Source organism: Brienomyrus brachyistius, chromosome 14, assembly GCF_023856365.1.
Source record: "Brienomyrus brachyistius isolate T26 chromosome 14, BBRACH_0.4, whole genome shotgun sequence".
NCBI classification, from domain to species: Eukaryota; Metazoa; Chordata; class Actinopteri; order Osteoglossiformes; family Mormyridae; genus Brienomyrus; species Brienomyrus brachyistius.
The window spans coordinates 16533600-16552746 of NC_064546.1; the positions used below are offsets into that span (position 1 = coordinate 16533600).

Consider the following 19147-nt stretch of genomic DNA (forward strand, 5'->3'; position numbering starts at 1 on the left):
TGAAGACAGACATGACTGAAATACAACATGAGCAATTAACAGCAGGAAGTCAGGCCTCCGGAATATCCAGCCCCGAATAATAAGATGTGTCAAGACGAGTATCAATATTCATCTGAACGCCGCACGCTCTGACAGTGGTAGGTCTGTGAATCCTACCTTTCTGCTCCTTCAAATAGTCTGCGTTTTGCTGCATCCACAGCTCAGTCTTGATCTTCACTTCCTTCTCATTTAGAATGTACTACAAAAGCAGAGAGCGATCATTAGTTTATCCAGAAGAGGAGCACGCGAAGCAGGAGCCCCACCAGTGCGGGAGGCGATGGGCATGCAGAGGGAGGGCCTGCTGTCAGGAGCTGGTGCTCAGCCGCTTAAGCACGCGAGAGGTGACCTCCAAGTGCAGGTGATGGAGCCACACGATGCGGCTAAAAGTGCCAGCTCACCCTCTCGATTTCATCGTCGTCAATCCCCTTCAGATCCAGCTCTCCGTTCTCAGAGTTTCCATCTGAAAGAAGCAGCAGCACTTCAGTGAAGGACAGTGACGATGTCTCTCCCGGAGACTCTGTGCCTTCAGGCCTGCCTGGAGATCATCTCAGACGAAACACCCGACAGGTAAATCACCCCAGAGCTCATTTCAATAACAAGTGCAAGCTAATCTCCCCAGGGGACAAAGCCCACACTGCTTTGAGACAGTAAAATGAATATAAAAAAAAGAAATTTGAATTTATCTGTTAATTTATGCAAGGCAACTGCTTAAAATACTGTCTAAGCAGCTTAGCAATGAATAGATGTGTTTTTAGAGATGCTTTTCAATTATGATAATTTAATTGTGATTGCATCTCTCGCCAAGCGCTACCAAAACACGGTGTATGAAGAACACTTAGCGAGGTACGACAATTAGCATATTAATCACATGGGGATGGTGTTTGTATTTATAAAGGAAACCGAGAAATGAGGCCCTTCCGTATGGGGCAAAGATCCTGACCTGACCATAAACGGGGGGATTAAAGCAGGGAGAATCTGGCTAATGAGAAATTACACATTCACACTTTTCCATGGAGGGACTTTGGGTCCCACACAAGTGATGGTACAGATGTTTCCTGATGAGTGTCATAGTCAGGCCTTGGTGAATTTCCTTCCACAAGGACGTCGTCTCCTGCAGGTAAGCTGGGACGTTTATGAACCCAGGCTGTACAAAACTGGCCAACTAACTTTGGGAGGTGCAGCGGACCTGTTGGGACATCTCTCTGCTTTCATACATCGCCTTCTGAGACCTCTCCATATGGTTGGGTTGGGGGTGGGGGGGGGACGCTTTAAAAGCAGTTCAGCAAAAATTGAACACGGGCATCTAAGGCAATTAAGAAGCAGACAGGTGCAAAGCTTCTGAGGGGAAAAAAAAGCAAGCAAGCACCCCCTCCCATTGCCGGGGGGGGCACAGCAGGCTGCATTGAAAAAGTGACTCCGGTCCACTTTTCTGGATGGGGGACCTCAGCAGATGCTCATTACCGGCCTGCTCAAATCAAAGGGGCCCTTCATGCAATCAGCTTCCCGGCGGCATGCGGAAGCTCGCCTGCAAGGCGGTCTTGGGCTCGGAAGCTGGGGAAAGGGGGGGCCGTCCCAAGCATTGCTCGTTGTGGATGGAGCTCTGAGGGGATGTCGGAGAGCCCCCCCCAGGAATCACAAAACGAGGTCACCTTGTTTTCACCACCCCACCCTCCCTAGGCAGGACATAAGAGGTGGGAGTCGGCGCCCTGACAGACGTCAGCCATGACCGCAGCCTGCGAGAACGTGCCCCTGAGCCGAACGTTACATCATGATGCGTCACACGGGCCGAGATGCCGCCACTTACCACCTGACACAGAGGCGAGTCGGTATGTGAGTCATGGGTGCCAAGTTATGGCTGAGCTACTGCGACCCTGAGGAGCCCAGCCTCACTGGATCGGAACTGTGCACATCTGTGTTTAGGGGGCTCGGCTCAGGACTGGCTGACGCTTCTTTAAAATCAATTCACATTACATTTGTATAGGATCCCTCCAAGAGCACTATAACCACAAATAACATGAACTTCAGTGGTGTGCCAAGCAAGAACCAGCCTGGCTTTCATCACAAAAAAAGGGGGGGGGGTGTGCGCACACATGCACACGCGCGCACACACACACACACACACACACACACACACACACACACACACACACACACACACACGCACAGGGCCAAATGAATTCCCAGCAGCTCTGGGCAGGCTCGGCCTTATAATGTTTTGAAGTGCGTGAGCCTTTAAATCTGCATCTCAATGTGTTTACTCTTTGCACACCAACAGCCAGGGAGGGGATGGAGGGGAGGGGGTGAGAAAAATGGGGGGGGTGGCTGGCTCACAGTTACCAGGCCAGTTAAGACTATGGCCAAGAGTCCTTCCATCTCATAAGCAGCTTGTGAGTGTTTATCACTCAAGTCATTAAAAATGACACAACCCCCCTGATTAGCAAAAACACACATATGAAACATAAAGGAGGTCCAGCCCAGGGTCTCGCTCCAGTCAGGGACGTCGGTCCAGCTGTACAGTGCACCAGAACACAGAAGGTCAGTGCCAAGATTAGCGGAAGGAGGAATGTAGCAGGGCTCCTTTGCACACGGCCCGCAGCCTAGAGCAGGTGACTGGCAGACAGGCAGTAGCCGCAGTGCCTGCTTTATGGTCGCCACCCACCGTTATCTGATTTCTGATTGCCTGTAGTTTGATCAAGTTACTGGACTGGAACTGGTACCCCATCACTCCATTTCAGGGCCATTTGCCTGCAGATTAGCTGTCACCCGAGGAACACCACCATCAGCACTGTCCTTACAGACTCAAGCTCAACTCGCTCCCCTCCGCCTATGGGAAGGAACCAAAATTATGGTTCCGCTGCTGTTCCAGTCTTTGACATCTGGGAAAGGGTTTGAGTCCCTTGTCATAATGAGGCCCGATAGGGTTTAGGGGCATGATGGGGGGGTGAGCAGTAACCTCTGAACACCCGAAGTGTCTTTTGAAAGCTGACAAAGTCTTCCCCCTACCCCCTCAAAAGGCTAAGGCAGCAAAACATGCCGCCTTTGAAGCTCAGCAGGGTGGGTGACCCGAGTCGGTCTGATACTAATCTCACCAGCAAGCCAACAATACCGATCCTGCAGACTGTGCAGAACAAACACCAAACATAGACACACACAGACTCACAGACAGACACACAGTGACCTCTCCGTATGCAGGCGGGGTTAAAAAACGTAGCTGACGGCGGAACAGGGAAGAATTGCACCAAGCCCACCCCCCAACACACCAGCCCATTAAAACATGGCCCCCAGCTGCGGGCCGGGTCCCAGCAGTCCGCTCTCCCGCTAAACCAGCTGCTCCTTCCGCCTCCGTTGCCACGAGCGTTGCCATCCAGGGATGGGAGGGGCATCAACTTGCCACACACACACAGAGCAGAAGTACACCACCATGGCCACACACAGCGGCGGCCTCTCTTCACACACTCAGAGTTACCATGTCCCCCACCCCCCAGGGTCTGTGATGGGAGCCCCATGGACACACCCTTTAACCCCCATCGGGAACACAGCCGGAAAGTACTGCACCAACATTGCGCAAGACGGTTAGTGCCTGTGTTTGGCCCAGGTGTGTGTGCGGGGGCCCCTGTGAGTCTGCGGCTAACTGATTACTCACTGTATCAGGTTTAAGGCTGCTCAGTTCCCACAGAGACAATCCCTGTCGCCTGCTGCGAACTCAGGAAGGGGAGTGTGGTGGAGCATTTTGTGAGTCACAGAAAACCTGGAGAAGCCTCCCAGGAGCCTCCAAATGCACTGGGCCGACTCCCACCCACATGTATGAGCCGAGCTTCACACATCACAGCCGCAGCACTAGAAAGCAGGAAGCCGACAAAAGGCGTCGCTAGTCATCACTGACGTTTTATTATGTGCAATGTGCGGATGAGGCTGAGGAGGCGAGTCACGGGGAAGGGTGGCCAAGACACCCCCTAAACAGAGTTGCATGGGGCCAGAAGCAGGGTCTCACCGCTTCCCAGAAGCCAGCTGGGAGGCTTGCGGGACCCAGGCACCATGGCGACATGCTGACAGCTCACGCCAGCCGAGCTTCTCAGCAGAGGCACAGCAGAACCAGCAGCACCACGGGGTAGCCGGCAATAGTGCACAACATGAGCTAACTCTAGGAACATGCCATTGTGTGACTGACCAGCACGGTGACGAGTCTCAGCCCCCCAAACTGATTAACCCTAACAAACAGACATCCCTGGGAGAGTGGCCAGCAGAGACACCAGCGTGCACAGAGAGACACACACATGCTGCTTCTGACGCATGCTCTGGCGAACGTGATAGGAGCCACTGAGGGTGCCACAAAGTGCCCAGTGGTGCCTGGAACACGAAGCAGGGGCTGAGGGCCCAGAGAGCAAGGAAGAGGAGATGCTCTCTCTCTCACATACAAACACAGGCATCCTTTCAGCGGGCAAACTCGCCTTTGACAGGCTCGATTAAAACCTGAAGAGCGGATGGGAAGCTCAGAAGGTCCCCACTGCGCCCCCCAGTGGGACATGAGTCATAGCGGCCAAGTGTGGGCGGCAAGATGCTGGATTTGAGAGCAAAAGGATGCAAGCAGGAAGATCCTAGAGGATTCTGTTGTGTGAACAACGACCCGTCCTGAGGCCTCGTCAGCAGACAGGTCAGGACTGAGAGCCGAGCTGCCTGGGACCTCTCCACTGTGCCTCCGGGCCCCAGCCCCAAACCGAGTCCACGCTCAACTCACATTACTGTTCAAATCAGCCGCTACCCCAACGATCATCTCCACCCTCTGCACGTCCACAATGCTTATTCACAATGTAATCACAATGACAGATCCCCACTGTCAATCCACAGACACACATTCAGAAGCAGAAACACACAAGCACGCACACGTACACACAGTCCATCTGCCAACAACATTCACTGGCTCAGATTCCTGCCGTAGCCATTGTAACAGGGCTGAGGAAGAGCTGCACAGTCACATGAGCACAGGAAGTCTGACCCCCTCCCATGCTGCAGGTGTCATGGCTGAGCTCGAGTCACATAGGTCTGGTCTCACCACCGCGATGCAGAAACCCCAGCGAGGACTTCTGCTCCCGATGCTTTTCTGGACCACATTAAGAAGTGTTCTGGGTTTGTCCCAGTTTCTTTGGCATCTCCCAGGGTTGGGGCTTCAGGACTAACCCACGAGTGATAGGGCCCGGGGGGGGCAGGTATGCCCTTCCCTTGGCTGAGGGCCAGCTGACCTAGAAAGAGCTTCAGACATTGCGGCTGCCCGTTTGTACTGTGTAGCCCACCACCAGTGCCGACAGAGGGTCAGCGTGGGAACCTGCGTTTGGGGTACAGTGCCGCCCCCCCCTCTCCACGCCCCTATCACCACCCCCAGCGGTCTGGCACAGACACCCACTTGTGGGTAGTTGGGTGTGCCGTGCCATCTGTCAGCCCACTCCCAGCTCAGCACTCAAGGCCTGGGCAGCATCTACACCAGGGGGCCGCCCGAGCACCAGCGCAAAGAAAAAAAATGGGCCTGACCTATCAAAACAGCCTTTTAAACACAAGGGTGAGCAGAGCAGTACAGTAAACATCAGCGTAAGTTACCAGAGATACAGAATAAGAGAAAAGCCGGTGATGAAGAGCAGGGTAGGATGTGGGAGCCGCCTGTCTCTTTAAGAGAGCAGACAAAGCCGGCCAATGTGGCCCAGCGCCAGTTGTGATGTCATGGGAGGAGAGCAGATTCCTAATTACATCATCGCAGGGTCACATGGCAGATGACTGCGGCTGCCGTTTGTACCGCGGCAAGTGGGGGGGGGGGGGGGGGGGAGGAGGGTTCGAGCTGCCTCCATCTTATACCCCGCAGGAGTGTGACCCCCGAAGAGGGGTAATAACAGGCGCTTTTAACTGCCCCAGCCCGTGCCTCAGATGGTGTGCGGTGGAGGAGGGGGCAGAGACTGCGCAGCGTGGCGGCCAGCCGGGACGGAAATCGGCTCGGAACGGGCCGTCCGACAGCCGGGGACCGGGGGCCGGCGGCCAGCATCTTAGGTCAGCCGATCACGTGACGTGAGCCGCTATGCCATCGCTCCATGCTGAGAGGGGTTACATCTGCGGCCAGAGCCATTCGGGTGGGGGAGGTGGGCACCAGCCAATCAGAACAAAGCTTAAGATTTCCACACCTGACACTGCAGATGCTGGTTTTCATGCTCTCTCTTTCTGAGATGAGCTCTCAGACATACAGCAAATGCTGGAATTAGCTCACTCCAGGCAAGATTTTCAGTTAAATTTGCCCTTTCCCCTCTCCTGGGTGGAGGTGCAAAGCAAGGCGTTTTTTTTTTTTTTTTGCTTTATTTGGGGCGAATGCTTTTAGCCCTGCCTTCCTGGAGAACTGGCCTAGTAAGCGGTGCGACACAGGAACGTCCTGCAGGGAGGGACCGGTGACCCGGGAGACCTGAGCTGCTGTGGGGTCACATCCTGACCACAACGCAGAGCTTTTACAGAGAAACCTGATCTGAGGTCAGGTGGGGGTTGGGGGTCGCGGTCAGGGCAGGGGGAACAGATTTACCAAGGAGTCTGACACAGGAAGTCCTTCAAAGGGGTCTAGGAGTTCATTATAGCTTGAGCAAAACAAAATCAAATCTCTCTAACAAATGAGGGCCCAGCAGCCATTCAAAAAGGAGACTGAATGCAGATCCACCAGGTAGATCCCTGCAGCACTGAGCATCCTCTGTGCTGGGCTATCCTGGAGTATCTCCCTTTCAGCCTTACATACATTCTGCTTCACTACACTGCACTGTCTCCCCACATCCATAGGAGCCACTCGGAGGTCCCCACCCCCCACAACAGAGAGAAACCCCCAGTGTGGCAATGAGAGAGCGAGCGAAGGCTAATCACAAGGTACGGCTCCCGCCCCCTGAGCCTTGAGGGCTGAACTGGGGCCCCCTCAAACACTGGCAGCAAAAATCCACCACAATTAACCCAGCCGCACAAACCCTGCCCCCCTCCCAACGATGAAAGCAAAGGAAAAACCCAGCATACAGGCACGGGACAACAGACTACTGTGGAACAGGTTGGGGGGGGGGTCACTGTTAGACCATGCATGTTCAAACATATGGATATCAAGGACTGCCATCAAAAACACTAAGAAGGAGGGAGCTTGAAAAGGAGCCAGACAAACCAAATCAGGAGGGACAAAGATTCTGTGTGCATTCAGATCTGATGGGTTAAATACAGGTATGCATCGCTTACCAACCAGCCACCTTAATGACAAAGTTCCCACAGAAATAGCATAGATTGAATTGAACACCATCCCGAACTAGACATAAAACAACTGCACAGAGACCGACTTACGGCACGGCCGACAGTATGCAAACACAATCAGAGCAAGATTCACAAGCCAGTGCTCTTATTTACGTGATATTGAAGTGCAGCATGGACAACAAACACCATCAAACAAGTTCAACAAGTACTCCCAAGAAACAACAGAAAGTAACAGAACTTGAAACAAAATTAAAAGTAATAAAGCACTAAGGAAAATATCTGAATACTACTGGACGTCAGTTAGATTCTCAAGGATCAATGGAGGATTATAAGGATCGCGTGTGAGTGTAATATTATTATTCTATCATTGTGTGCATTTATCATATGTGATTTACTGTTGCTATTGTATCACAATACAAGATTTTTGAGATGTATAGAACTGTGTATGCTGTACATATATAGTCTGTGCCAGTATTATACATATCAATGGTAACAAATGTGGGTTTGCCTGAAGTCCGCCTAGTCAGAACCATATGTAGTCGGTAAACAGCATGTACCTGCATACACGGGCTAGAGCTCAAGGGAAGCCTGCAAGCCAGCTTTTAATACCACATTTCAAGGATCATATTTTATCAGTTCAGAGTGTAACAAATTTAAGAAAACTCAGGAATTTCAGGTTAAACACCCGAATAAATGCCATGCCATCATCAGAACAAGGTGTTAATTCATACATATATACATGCATGAATCAGACGACATCATAGACGAACCAAAGAACAGATTTCAGGCCCGATCCAGAAGGGTGAGCCAAGCAGGACTGCAAGGATGCAGAAACGCCACGTTTAAACCAAAAACAGAGACTGTGGTGATTCCAGGACATCCCCCCCCCCCCCCAGAGAAATGTGGCTCTGTGGGGAAGCCCCCTTCCCAACGACATGCTGTGATAGGGAGGGACCAAGTGAAAAGGGCAACAGCACACTGCAGGCCACGTTAAGCACTGCTCCGATTCGCCGAGCATCAGGGCTCTCAAACGCTCAGGGCCGTATCAGCTGGTACTGAGCCACCCAAGAAGAGAGGCCCTGCTAAGGCGGCACCAAAACACTCACGATTTGGGCATGAAGCCAGCAGTGAGGGGTCAAAGGTCAAAAGGGAGCAGAAAAGAGTGCAGCGGGACGCCCCTAACTCACCCACATCCTTCTCGGTGATGCACTTCTGGATGGACTCTGTGAGACCCAGGCTGGCTGCAGTGGGGAGGGGGCCTAGCAGTGAGGCCAGCGGGGGGTATCTGGGAAGGACCACTTGCTCAGACTCGGCCTCCGACCCCTCCTCTACCCGCGAAGCCTCCCCTGCCCCAGGCATCAGCTCGCTGTAGAAGTCCTCGGTGAGGTGCTGGGCAGCCGCCTCCAGCTCTTCATCTGCGTCGTCCTCGTTGCCAGGCAACCCAGAGGCCACAGACACCGAATCATCGCTGGAGTCTGAGGGAGATGGGAAGGGTGGGGAGTGCCAGGTCAGTGGGGGTCACTGTGGGCGGCAAACACCGTATCCAAACGAGGGGCCATTAATCGACATTAATCGCTGTGCCTGACATTCAGCAAACAGCCCATCTCAACATCATTGCAACTGTGAGTGATTAAGAGCCTCGTTTAAACAGGCCTAAAATGACGCTTTAATTAAGACGGGGCTAATTTTATATATGCACAGATTCCACCTTTGAGGGGAAAAGGTGCTGGCAAAATCTACACAGAAATGCTTAATTAGTCCCGCTTTGTAATTTCATCATTCGAAAACCTGCTGCCTGACCAAACAGCCAAGACAGCTAGTTTCGTACTGGTCGGATAATGGAGTCCCAGCCCTTTGAAGGCCAAGGCATACTGCACACACACACACACACACACACACACACACACACACACACACACACACACACACACACACACACACAACCATACGGCTGTGATGACTGACAGCGAAGCAGCCCTTCAGCATTGGGGAAGGCAGTAGGAACGCATGCACGCGCACGCACACACACACACACACACGCCGCTCGTACCTTCCCTAGCGTACGAGGCGTACGGCCCTTTCAGCTTGGGCCGGCTGCTTTCCAGCTCCAGCTCGATCTCATCTTGGTAGCTGCAGATTTCCCCTGCGGAGATGAAACGCAGACACTGACACTGGCTCTGGGGACACGGGGGCCGTTTGAAGCATCACCTGCCGCTCACAAACACTCATTAATATTCACAGACAGAGTTACCTTGAACTTCATCAATCTTCTTGGCCAGCTCTTGTTCCAGCTTACAAAAAGAAAAAAAGTCATAAAAAAGGTGAGAATGAGAGTGATGCTTTGCTAAAATTAAACACAATACAACCACTGTGTTCAAAGTGAGGTATAGCTAAGCCTACAAGAAGAGATGCAGAGGGAGGCTGAAACTCCCTACATCCAATTATTTACCTGCTGTAGGCGGAGCTTCCGCTGGCCGGCAGTAAACGAAGGTGGGTCACACTCCTGCTCCAAGTCCACCCTCATAAATTCATCGATGGTCAGCTGACTGGTAGGCGTGTCCTCAAACTCTGTCAACCTATCAGAAATTAAACGATAGATTCAGCATGTTTTTAGGTATCACTTTAAAAGCTCCTGAATGGATTATCTTCACCCCATGGTTTTCGGGAGTCAGCCATATACACACATATATATATACGGCTTAGTCAGCGGTACGGTGGCCTTCACAGCTCATAAGCACCAGCCACGTGCTCAGCGGAGACATTATTCTGGCTGTCTGAACACATCATGTTTGGTTACGATCGCATTTCCCTAGACAGGCTCCTCTCCGTGCCAACGGGCAGCAGCTGCAGCAGAAATGGAGAGAGTCCCATGGTGGGGAACACGGCTCTGAGCCTGAAGCAGGCCCAGCCACCGGCAGCACTCGCCTCTTCCTCAGCGTCGCCTCGCACACCTTCACCACTGAGATGACCTCCTTAACGGTACGGCGGAACTCATGCATCCGGGCGGCCACCAGGAGCGCTGTGGGAAACAGGAACCATGTATTACTGCTATGAACGGGGCCTCCCTGGGCAGGGCTGAGGAGGGGAAACAGAGCCACAGTCCCCCACCGGAGATCTCACTCAAAGTGGGAACTTAGCGATCACTTTATAAGCACCAGCTCCTCCGGCAGCTTGGTGCTGTCGCCGTAGATACAGGTACAGACTCTGGCAAAAACCCTCCTCCCTATTACGCAACTATTTACGTCTACTTTATAAAGGCCATGCTTGTCAGTCGTTGCCCGTGACATCAGACAAAGCCCCTCCCAAGCCATTACATAATGAGTAAACCGATGTCACTCTTGCCCCTCCTCCGCAGAGCCCGCTTTCCTCCATGATCACATTATCATCGGCACACAAGTTCATAGACTGAGCTGGAGCATCACTTCTTAAGCCTGGCCTCCCAAGCACAGGTGCTCTGACAGCTCCAGAAAAAAGCGCCCATTTCATATTCAGGGTGGGCGCTAAACTTCCCCTTCCCCACCGTAAGCGGATCCTTTAAATGATTGATGATGGGTGATTAATTATTCAGGTGCTGCAGCAGCGGAGGGGCTGCTTATGAGCGGGGGGGGCGCGGAGAAGCGCCCACATAGCCATGGCGAAGGTCCTGTGGCTGCCCCGTGCCCCAGACCAACACATTTGCAGATGCCTGCCAAGCCTTCCAATTGCCAATGACAGCAGAAGGTCTTTTGGGGGGGAGGGGGTATCTCCGTGGCAACGTACCTGCACCACAAAGCCCTGACGGCCGGCGTCCCGTGTGCATCCAGTCCCGCTTCATCCTCTGCAGCAGTCGCAGCGCCGTCATGGAGACCTCGTGGTTCTTCTCCCCGAACTCCAGCATGTGGGCGAAGCGAGGGATGTACAAACAAGGATCTGGGAGACGGGGTACAGAATACAAAGCTGAAGCGTTTCCCCACACAGCCACCCTGTCTGCCACCCCCACCGGATGACCATCCGCACCAACGGCAAGTGATCTGAGGCAATCCCAGCTTTACGTCATTGGCTGCTTGGCCAACCAGCGACTGATCCTGGGTTTAGCGATAAACACTGACGGACCTTTTCTGGAGCCCCCCGAAATACAAACTCAAGTGGCGCTTGACATTTCCACGCTGAAATATCAGTGTGCTGAAGGCTTTCGTTTGTCAGCAGCCTCCCACGCCACCCTTTTGTGTTGCAGTGTAGAGCCGTGAGCGCATGCTGTAACAAGTTGTGTTTTCAGCAGGTTTGATTCAGGTGCGGACAGCACTGTATGGTGCACCCGTGCTGGCAACAGTCCCTACAGCAGGAGACGTCATCCTGTTTAAACCTGGAGCCACAGCTGCAGTACAGAGACAACAATGAACCCCCTCCCCAAGCTGACAAGGTAGCCTGAACATAAACAAATGTCCCAGTCTTAGCAGAAAACATGTCTCCATAACACACCCCCGCTAACCTGAGACGAATCCATTTTTACATTTTGTGAAGGTACAGATATTACAACTATGTGTATCGCAGGGCATAATAAGTCATGTGACACCAGTTTTCTTTCTTTAAACCTTCATGATGTTGACTGTCATACAACCCTCCTTTGATGAATAGGTGCCACAAAATTTATGGTTTCTTTGCATACAGAAATAAGGGCATGGAATCAACCCCATTATCGAAACTAAACGAATACTTCCTTTCCAATTCCTTTCACATATGGATGTCACATTTTTAAGGTGGAGCTTGTGGGTGGGTGTTTTGTTCTCTTGCATCTCTATTGTTTTTCATAAAATGCATTAGCACGGTCATTTATTTACACTGCTATAAGTGCATGTACAGTACAAAACCATATTTCAGTACAAGGTTAGGTTTCAACATTGTAGGGATCAGATCAGCCCCTAACCCCCGTCCCCCTAAACACATGATACTCCTACAATTTAGGCATGGACAAGTCCCTGCTTTCCATACCCAAATCTACACCCTTGCTTCAATAAATAACCGGTTATGAACTTGTTCTTCAGAAGACGCCTTTTACAGGCACTGGTGAATGCTCAGTGAGTGTGCTGTAAAGGGTGCCCTTTTGCCGCCTTAAGGTTTAATAAAGGTCTTCCTCTCTAATTAAGCGCATACCCAGCACCGGTAATACTTGGGTTTTGGGCCACAGGACTGTGCGCGGATTGAATCGCTCGCGCTTCGCGACGCAGGAGCCCTCTGTTGGAAAGCAGGGAGACCGGTCTGGTAACACGATACCGCACGCCCAACCCCCTCCATCATCCCCATCTCCGGATTTAACATGGCTTCTGGCTCCGATGGGGTTTCCAGAAATCAAACCTGAAGGCATTTTTTAAAGGAGAATCGGACGTCCCTAAATTAAAAAGGTAACCAGTTACGCATTACGCGTTTGAGCTTCAGCCCAGGCAGAAATATGTCACGGAACACGGGACTTGGGAATACGTTTCAGCTGGGAGTCCTTTCTGTATTTTCTTCGTGTATTTAAGTAGCTGTTGAACAGAAGGACTGCACGAGCTAAACCGAAAGAATCATTAACCAACCAGCATCTATCGAAATGCTAATGAAAAGCGAAGGGTAAAATGATGCACTTTCGACTCACAATGTTTACACTCCGGATCTAATTTAAACATCACAGATCGTTTCACAGTTCCAGATTTGAAATATGCTTTTCAAAAAACACTTACAGAATACTAGTCAGGATAGCAAATCCTATCAGACTCCTTTAACTCAAAGTTAAGAACAGCATTAATGTTATTTTCGGAGACCATTTTAACAAACTTTGTAAATTATGTTTTGCATCAAAGCGTTGTATGTTGCCTTGGCACGAAATTAAAAAGGTATCACACTGACGTAGTGCTTTAAAAAATAGAAGGGAAACGTTATTTTGTTATCGATGCCCCAGACGCTTGGTTTTATTAGTAACAGCATAAAAAAAAGAGTGACGTGTAAGATATATGGCGGCTAAACGGCGGATCGCTCGGAGGAGGGGCCTCGGTGTTGCGTCACGACCATGCGGATAAGTGATTCGTCGAGACAGAACGGGGCGTCACGAGGAATATGAACTACAGCCACTAGCGGAGAAGAAAAGCGCCGAGCGCTGGTGTTGTTATTCATATCGTACGTGCACAATAAACATTGAGGAGACCCGCTTGGATCTGTATAGCTTTTGACAAAACATCTGCATCTCGGGCAGGCTGTCCCTCCTCTGGGGAAAAACGGACTAATAAGGGCTACGATTCACATTTCTGATTTTACCGAATCCAAAAAAGGAATATAAAAGGACCACATCAAACAGGATACCATTAGGATAAAAAGATGAGATGAGAAAAAGGAAAAAAAGTATTGAAGTTGGATTAACTCTACCGGACGGATATACTGACGGTGTCTTTTAAGTCCCGGCTGGTAAAGACGATTCTACAGGATTTATTCTATTTATTTCCCTTTACCGTACTTAAATAATTCTAACGGGTTATTTAATCACCGAGTCGCAATAAGTGCTGCGTTCCAGGATTTTATCACCGAACACAGTCCGTATCAGTTTACAGCACGGCCGTCGCTTTGATTGCTCACTTGGTCTGCCGATGCCAGAAGCTCAAGACTGCCTTCATGGCCGGATCATGAAGTGTCTGACTTTTCTCCTTCTACTTCCAGAAACCCTGAAAAAGTCCAAAAAAAGTGGGAAGCACTCGGGTAGGCTCCCAGTATGCTATGAGATCGTGACACTGTCCCTGAAGAAGAAGATGGCTGCAGAGTTGTACCCTGCAAGCACACACACCAGCCTCCCGAATAACGGCACCGCGGTTACTGCCACCGCAAAGAAGAGCGTGGTGCAGGTCACGCAGACCGCGAGTGAGGCCACCACCACCGCTGCCCAGCAAAACATCAACAACAACAACGTCGAGACCTGCAGCTGGCAGTGCTCTCACCCTACGCTGCGGGAGAGGTATCTTTAAACTTCATGTGCCTGTCGTTTATCCCTGTGCAGCTTGTGCCGCGGTAGATATGCATGCAATGCCATTCATGCGATGCGATAATGTTTCCAAGTCTCGGGGCGCCCATTACCGCTAAATTAAGTTAGTGTGAAATACGCCTCTCGTTGCTTTACGGAATACTTAATGACTGCTGATTATTATTATCGTTCCTGTTTTCGTAGGAATGCATTAATGTTTAACAACGAGCTCATGGCAGACGTCCACTTCATCGTTGGTCCTCCGGGCGAGGCGCAGAAAGTCCCCGCACACAAGGTGAGCGCGCGTTTCGCGGCTTGATCGGCCAGTGTTGCGCCGGCGATCCGACCTGAGTTTGCCGCTTTCTCCATCCAGTACGTGCTGGCAGTGGGCAGCTCAGTGTTCTGCGCGATGTTCTATGGAGATCTGGCTGAGGGAGAGTCCGAAATTCACATCCCAGATGTAGAGCCCGCTGCATTTCTAATTCTGTTGAAGTAAGTGCCCTGTCAGCTAATAGGATCAGTCTTAAGTATTTAAGGCTTGCGCCCCATAAATAAGACAGCCAGTATCCCCTATCATTGGGACACTACGCCTGGTCTTCGTTCTGATGCCCTCTTGCTCTCTCAGGTACATGTACAGCGATGAGATCGACCTGGAGGCTGACACTGTGCTGGCCACCCTGTACGCGGCCAAAAAGTACATTGTACCGGCCCTGGCCAAGGCTTGCGTGAACTTCCTGGAGACCAGCCTGGAGGCCAAGAACGCGTGTGTGCTGCTGTCGCAGAGCCGGCTCTTCGAGGAGCCCGAGCTGACGCAGCGCTGCTGGGAGGTGATCGACGCCCAGGCCGAGCTGGCCCTGTGCTCCGAGGGCTTCTGCGAGATCGACCGGCCCACCCTGGAGATCATCCTCACGCGGGAGACCCTCAACACTACGGAGGCCGTGGTCTTCGAGGCCGTTCTGAACTGGGCCGTGGCTGAGTGCAAGCGGCAGGGGCTCCCCCCCACAACACGCAACAAGCGGAACGTCTTGGGCCGGGCACTCTACCTGGTGCGGGTTCCCACCATGACGCTGGAGGAGTTTGCTGATGGCGCAGCTCAGTCGGACATTCTGACACTGGAGGAGACGCATGACATCTTCCTGTGGTACACGGCGGCCAACAAGCCCAAGCTGGACTTTCCTCTGACCCAGCGAAAGGGGCTCTCGCCCCAACGATGTCACCGCTTCCAGTCCTCAGCTTACCGCAGTAACCAGTGGCGTTACAGAGGGCGCTGTGACAGCATCCAGTTCGCCGTGGATAAGCGCATCTTCATAGCGGGGCTGGGCTTGTATGGCTCCAGTGGCGGCAAGGCCGAGTACAGCGTCAAGATCGAACTCAAGCGCCAAGGAGTGACTCTGGCCCAGAACTTGACTAAGTTTGTCTCGGATGGGTCGAGTAACACGTTCCCGGTGTGGTTCGAGCACCCGGTGCAGGTGGAGCAGGATGCCTTCTACACGGTCAGTGCCATCTTGGATGGTAATGAGCTCAGCTACTTTGGGCAGGAGGGCATGACGGAGGTGCAGTGCGGAAAGGTGACCTTCCAGTTCCAGTGCTCTTCAGACAGCACCAATGGCACTGGGGTACAGGGAGGGCAAATCCCCGAGCTGGTGTTCTACGCATGAGTCATGCTCTGTGCTTGCCCTCCATCAGTGAGAAACCGACACAAGCCTTTGCCTTCGGAGTAATGTAGCAGAACACAAACTATGGGACACTGAACGCCTGTTCACTTAGTAACAGACTGGTCCATTTCTAAGATGAAGGAATGCTCTTCAACTATTTATTTAAAAGAGAAGCTGATACTTGATTAATGATTATTGCTGCAGCATGCAGTCCAGTGTATGAAGTTTCATTGCACTTCTAACGGACAGGCCCGAGGTAGTGCACTGTTTTGTACATTAATTAAAAAGGTTATTGTTTACAGCTTAAAGCTGATTGACAAAATGTTCTGTATTAGAGCTCATGAACTCGCAAAACCATAAAAACGGTTGGTGACTATTTCCAAGTGTAGCTTTTTACCCAGCCCCCCCCCTTCCTAATGTACCACAGGGACAAAAAGCTAAATGATGGAGATCTCCACTCTCTTCAATCATGATATTTTGAGGTCAGCTATAATCAAGACCCATAATCACTGTTTTGAGCACTGATAATGGAGAGCCATCTCCAGTAATGAAGGAAGCGCAGACCAATTACAGATTGCTGATTGCCTGGTTGAAGGCAGGGAGGCTCCATTAATTCTTGATCAAAAGAAAACAAAAAAAACAGTGGCCACTGAAAACAGAAAGTCAGGCCCATGTGTTGGCAGAGAGCAAACACCAGCCAACCAATTGAAATCACAATCTCCTGATGACCAGGATCTTCTTAATCATGCATCTGCACATTGTTGAACTGAGCTTTCACTCTGACAAATTCAGCTGCTGTTTGATTTTTGATACACCACAGTAACCTTGGCTACACAGTGCCCCCTGTAAGCACAAGAGGAGTACTACAACTGGACACCTTTCCACAATTCAGTTTGTCATCTGATCATAAATGGTTTGCTTCCTGGCACATTGTGAGGCCACTCGCCACTGGTTGGAATTAAATTGTTGTTATTATTATTATTATTCAAAAGGTAAAACAAACACTGTAGTGTGACTGTACCTATGACACTGTAAAGGGGTGTTAGCTAGGATGATTCCATAGTTGGGGACTTAAAGAAATGAAACGCATTTGGATTTGTCTGGGTTGAGGGCCCAATACGATATGCTTTCATGGGTGCCAAATTTCTAGTGTCACTCCTGGCTCTGTGTGATAAAAAGCAAAGGAGGCAGGGCACAGTACCAATGGCTGGGGCGTTGATGCAGAGCTCTCTGGCCAGGAGGAGGAAGGTCCTTCCCAGGATGTAAACATTGACCTACAGGGAGAGGCAGAGAGGAGGTGGGTCAGCTTATAGCCTACAGATCCTGGTGAAGCAGCACCATGGTGATGAATGAGGCGTCACTGTCGCCACTAATAGGACTGTCTCTGTGTTTTTTATATATATATATATATATATAAAAAGAGAGACTACACAACATGCAAGCAGAAGAGAAAGTGCCTCTCGACTGCATTCCTTCTCTGACCTGAGGTCGTCACATTTAGCCGGGGGTAATGTGGGAGGGGGGGATATACGACGTATATACTAGTGTTACGGAGTACTGCCAGTCTGTCTAGGTAGTTAGGCTCCAGGGATCATGGCACTTTGTGACCCCCAAAACCATGATGCCTCCACCAGGTCACACCACAGTCTGCTGGGGTGGGGCTCCACTTGTGGGGGATGCATGGAATATTTACAGCCACCCACTTCCCCCAGTCATGGATGCCGAAGTGTGTGTGGGGGGGTTCTCCAAGGACAGCTGGGTGAGTAAAAATAAGCAGCACACCAGCTGGATTGCTGTAATGCCCCCACCCAGCTAAATTATTCTGATTAAAGCAGGCAAATGCAGGCCTAATTTTACAGAGGCCTGTGGCCCCATCATGCTTCTAAAAAGGACCTAAATGTATTTTTTTGGCCTTTGCAAGTGGGGGCTCTGAATCCCACAGTGTTAGAGGTGGACAGGAAAGCGAACTTGCTTTTCTCCTCCCTGTCCTGTAGCTGGGGCTACGAGGTGGAAAACCGAAGAGAACCCCCCCAGAGAACAAAGACCCCAGCTAAAAAAAAAAGAATGCACTTTGAAACAAAGCGTCCTCTAAAACTTGACCCTCACTGTAGGGATGGGGAGGGATTAAAATAGATGCACCCACAACGAATAACTATGGGTGAGTTTCTAGAAACTGAAAACACAGAGCTGAATGGTTATGGTAGGACAGTGATGGAGGGGGGAGAGCACTTACTTGGAGGAGGTCACTTAGGTCCAGCAGCATGTCTGTCGGAGTGGTGGCGTTAAGGTAAACCAGACCCTAGGTCTGTCTGGAGGAACTAACCTGTCTAACTGAACCACATAGATTAAAAAGCTGGAGAACTTGGCAAAGCTGGCTGAGGAGCCCAGAGGGTTTGTGGGACTGCTGTGCAGCTGTGGAGGTAACCCCTCCGATTCTGATATTTTATCTTCACAAATGAACTGCACTGTCTCACACCCTGTCAAACATGACAGACAAAGGCATCAGTATTTATCATTTTCTCCTTAAAATCCGTGGTTGCAAATGATTGATCTAAAACGAGCAGTAGTCAGTCTCACTGATCGGCACAATGGGGAACCAACATGAAAACATCTCGGGACGTCAATGCGGTAAATAGCCAATTAATCAGCTGTAGATGCAAAGAAGAAAACCAATTCGGATCCTTTAAGGTACAATAAAACAAGACTGCATGTCAGAGAGCCATTTGAAAATGACCACTACATCTGGGGGGGGGGGGTGTTTCACAAATCAATCGGGGAGCTTTGCCCACCACACACTTTGCACTATGGTCTTTAAAGCGGTGACCCTCTGCCACTGCTGCTCCCACAGCTGTGCAGAAAGCTGGACAAGAAAACCCGCGGAGCTAAAATTATTCCTGCCCCCTCCACCCCCACCCCAAGGGAAGGCAGCCTAGTAAACAGAACTGTGGGAAAGGCCCCCCTCCCTCCTGTGCTTTTCCTGTGTAACCGTATCTGACACGGGGGCTGCATAGAGATAAACCAAACCCAGGAGGAGAAGGAAACAGCAGCACTGTGTGCCCTCAGCAAAATGGGCCAAGCAGTCAGCCAGTCCGACCCCAACATTCTCAGAACTGGCCACGGGCAGCTGGTCCAGCCAAACATGGCTAATTCCAGCTTCTTCACACGCGCTAAGAGCTCCAAGCTCAGGGGCGGCCGATGCTGACATCAGAGGCTCCAAAAAGCTGTCCAGTTATCATGCCGCCTATCGTTT

The 19147-nt window shown here is 51.0% G+C and overlaps 2 protein-coding genes across 6 annotated transcripts in view; one reads left to right on the plus strand and one right to left on the minus strand.

Annotated features, from left to right (window-relative positions):
• The window catches only part of LOC125707880 (transcription factor IIIB 90 kDa subunit-like), a 39760-nt gene that overhangs the window by 13011 nt on the left and 7602 nt on the right, over nucleotides 1–19147 (minus strand). For all 3 annotated transcript variants that reach the window (XM_048975282.1, XM_048975281.1, XM_048975280.1), the window contains 10 exons: nucleotides 18131–18162; nucleotides 17099–17171; nucleotides 11041–11190; nucleotides 10207–10300; nucleotides 9731–9857; nucleotides 9533–9572; nucleotides 9332–9424; nucleotides 8469–8756; nucleotides 438–499; nucleotides 157–238 (listed from right to left, as the gene is read on the minus strand). In XM_048975282.1, coding sequence (XP_048831239.1) covers nucleotides 157–238; nucleotides 438–499; nucleotides 8469–8756; nucleotides 9332–9424; nucleotides 9533–9572; nucleotides 9731–9857; nucleotides 10207–10300; nucleotides 11041–11190; nucleotides 17099–17171; nucleotides 18131–18162 — 1041 coding nt within the window. The remainder of the gene's footprint in view (nucleotides 1–156; nucleotides 239–437; nucleotides 500–8468; nucleotides 8757–9331; nucleotides 9425–9532; nucleotides 9573–9730; nucleotides 9858–10206; nucleotides 10301–11040; nucleotides 11191–17098; nucleotides 17172–18130; nucleotides 18163–19147) is intronic.
• On the plus strand, nucleotides 12403–16275 carry LOC125707883 (BTB/POZ domain-containing protein 6-B). Of its 3 annotated transcripts, none has more exons than XM_048975289.1 (5): nucleotides 12403–12659; nucleotides 13945–14236; nucleotides 14447–14537; nucleotides 14616–14734; nucleotides 14868–16275. In XM_048975289.1, exons 2-5 carry the CDS (start codon nucleotides 14034–14036, stop codon nucleotides 15898–15900), a joined length of 1446 nt encoding a protein of 481 aa, XP_048831246.1. In that variant the 5' UTR covers nucleotides 12403–12659; nucleotides 13945–14033; the 3' UTR covers nucleotides 15901–16275. The 3 variants fall into 3 exon arrangements, with proteins under 3 accessions (XP_048831246.1, XP_048831244.1, XP_048831245.1); XM_048975288.1 differs by lacking the exon at nucleotides 12403–12659 and adding an exon at nucleotides 12725–13695; XM_048975287.1 differs by lacking the exon at nucleotides 12403–12659 and having other exon boundaries at nucleotides 12724–14236.

What these genes read in the sequence shown, in the direction of transcription:
- LOC125707883 (XM_048975287.1), top strand. Translation starts at nt 13,875, where the DNA reads ATGCCAGAAGCTCAAGACTGCCTTCATGGCCGGATCATGAAGTGTCTG. An exon ending in AGAAAGTCCCCGCACACAAG is followed by an intron (nt 14,538 to 14,615) that starts GTGAGCGCGCGT and finishes TTCTCCATCCAG; the next exon opens with TACGTGCTGGCAGTGGGCAG. An exon ending in GCATTTCTAATTCTGTTGAA is followed by an intron (nt 14,735 to 14,867) that starts GTAAGTGCCCTG and finishes TTGCTCTCTCAG; the next exon opens with GTACATGTACAGCGATGAGA.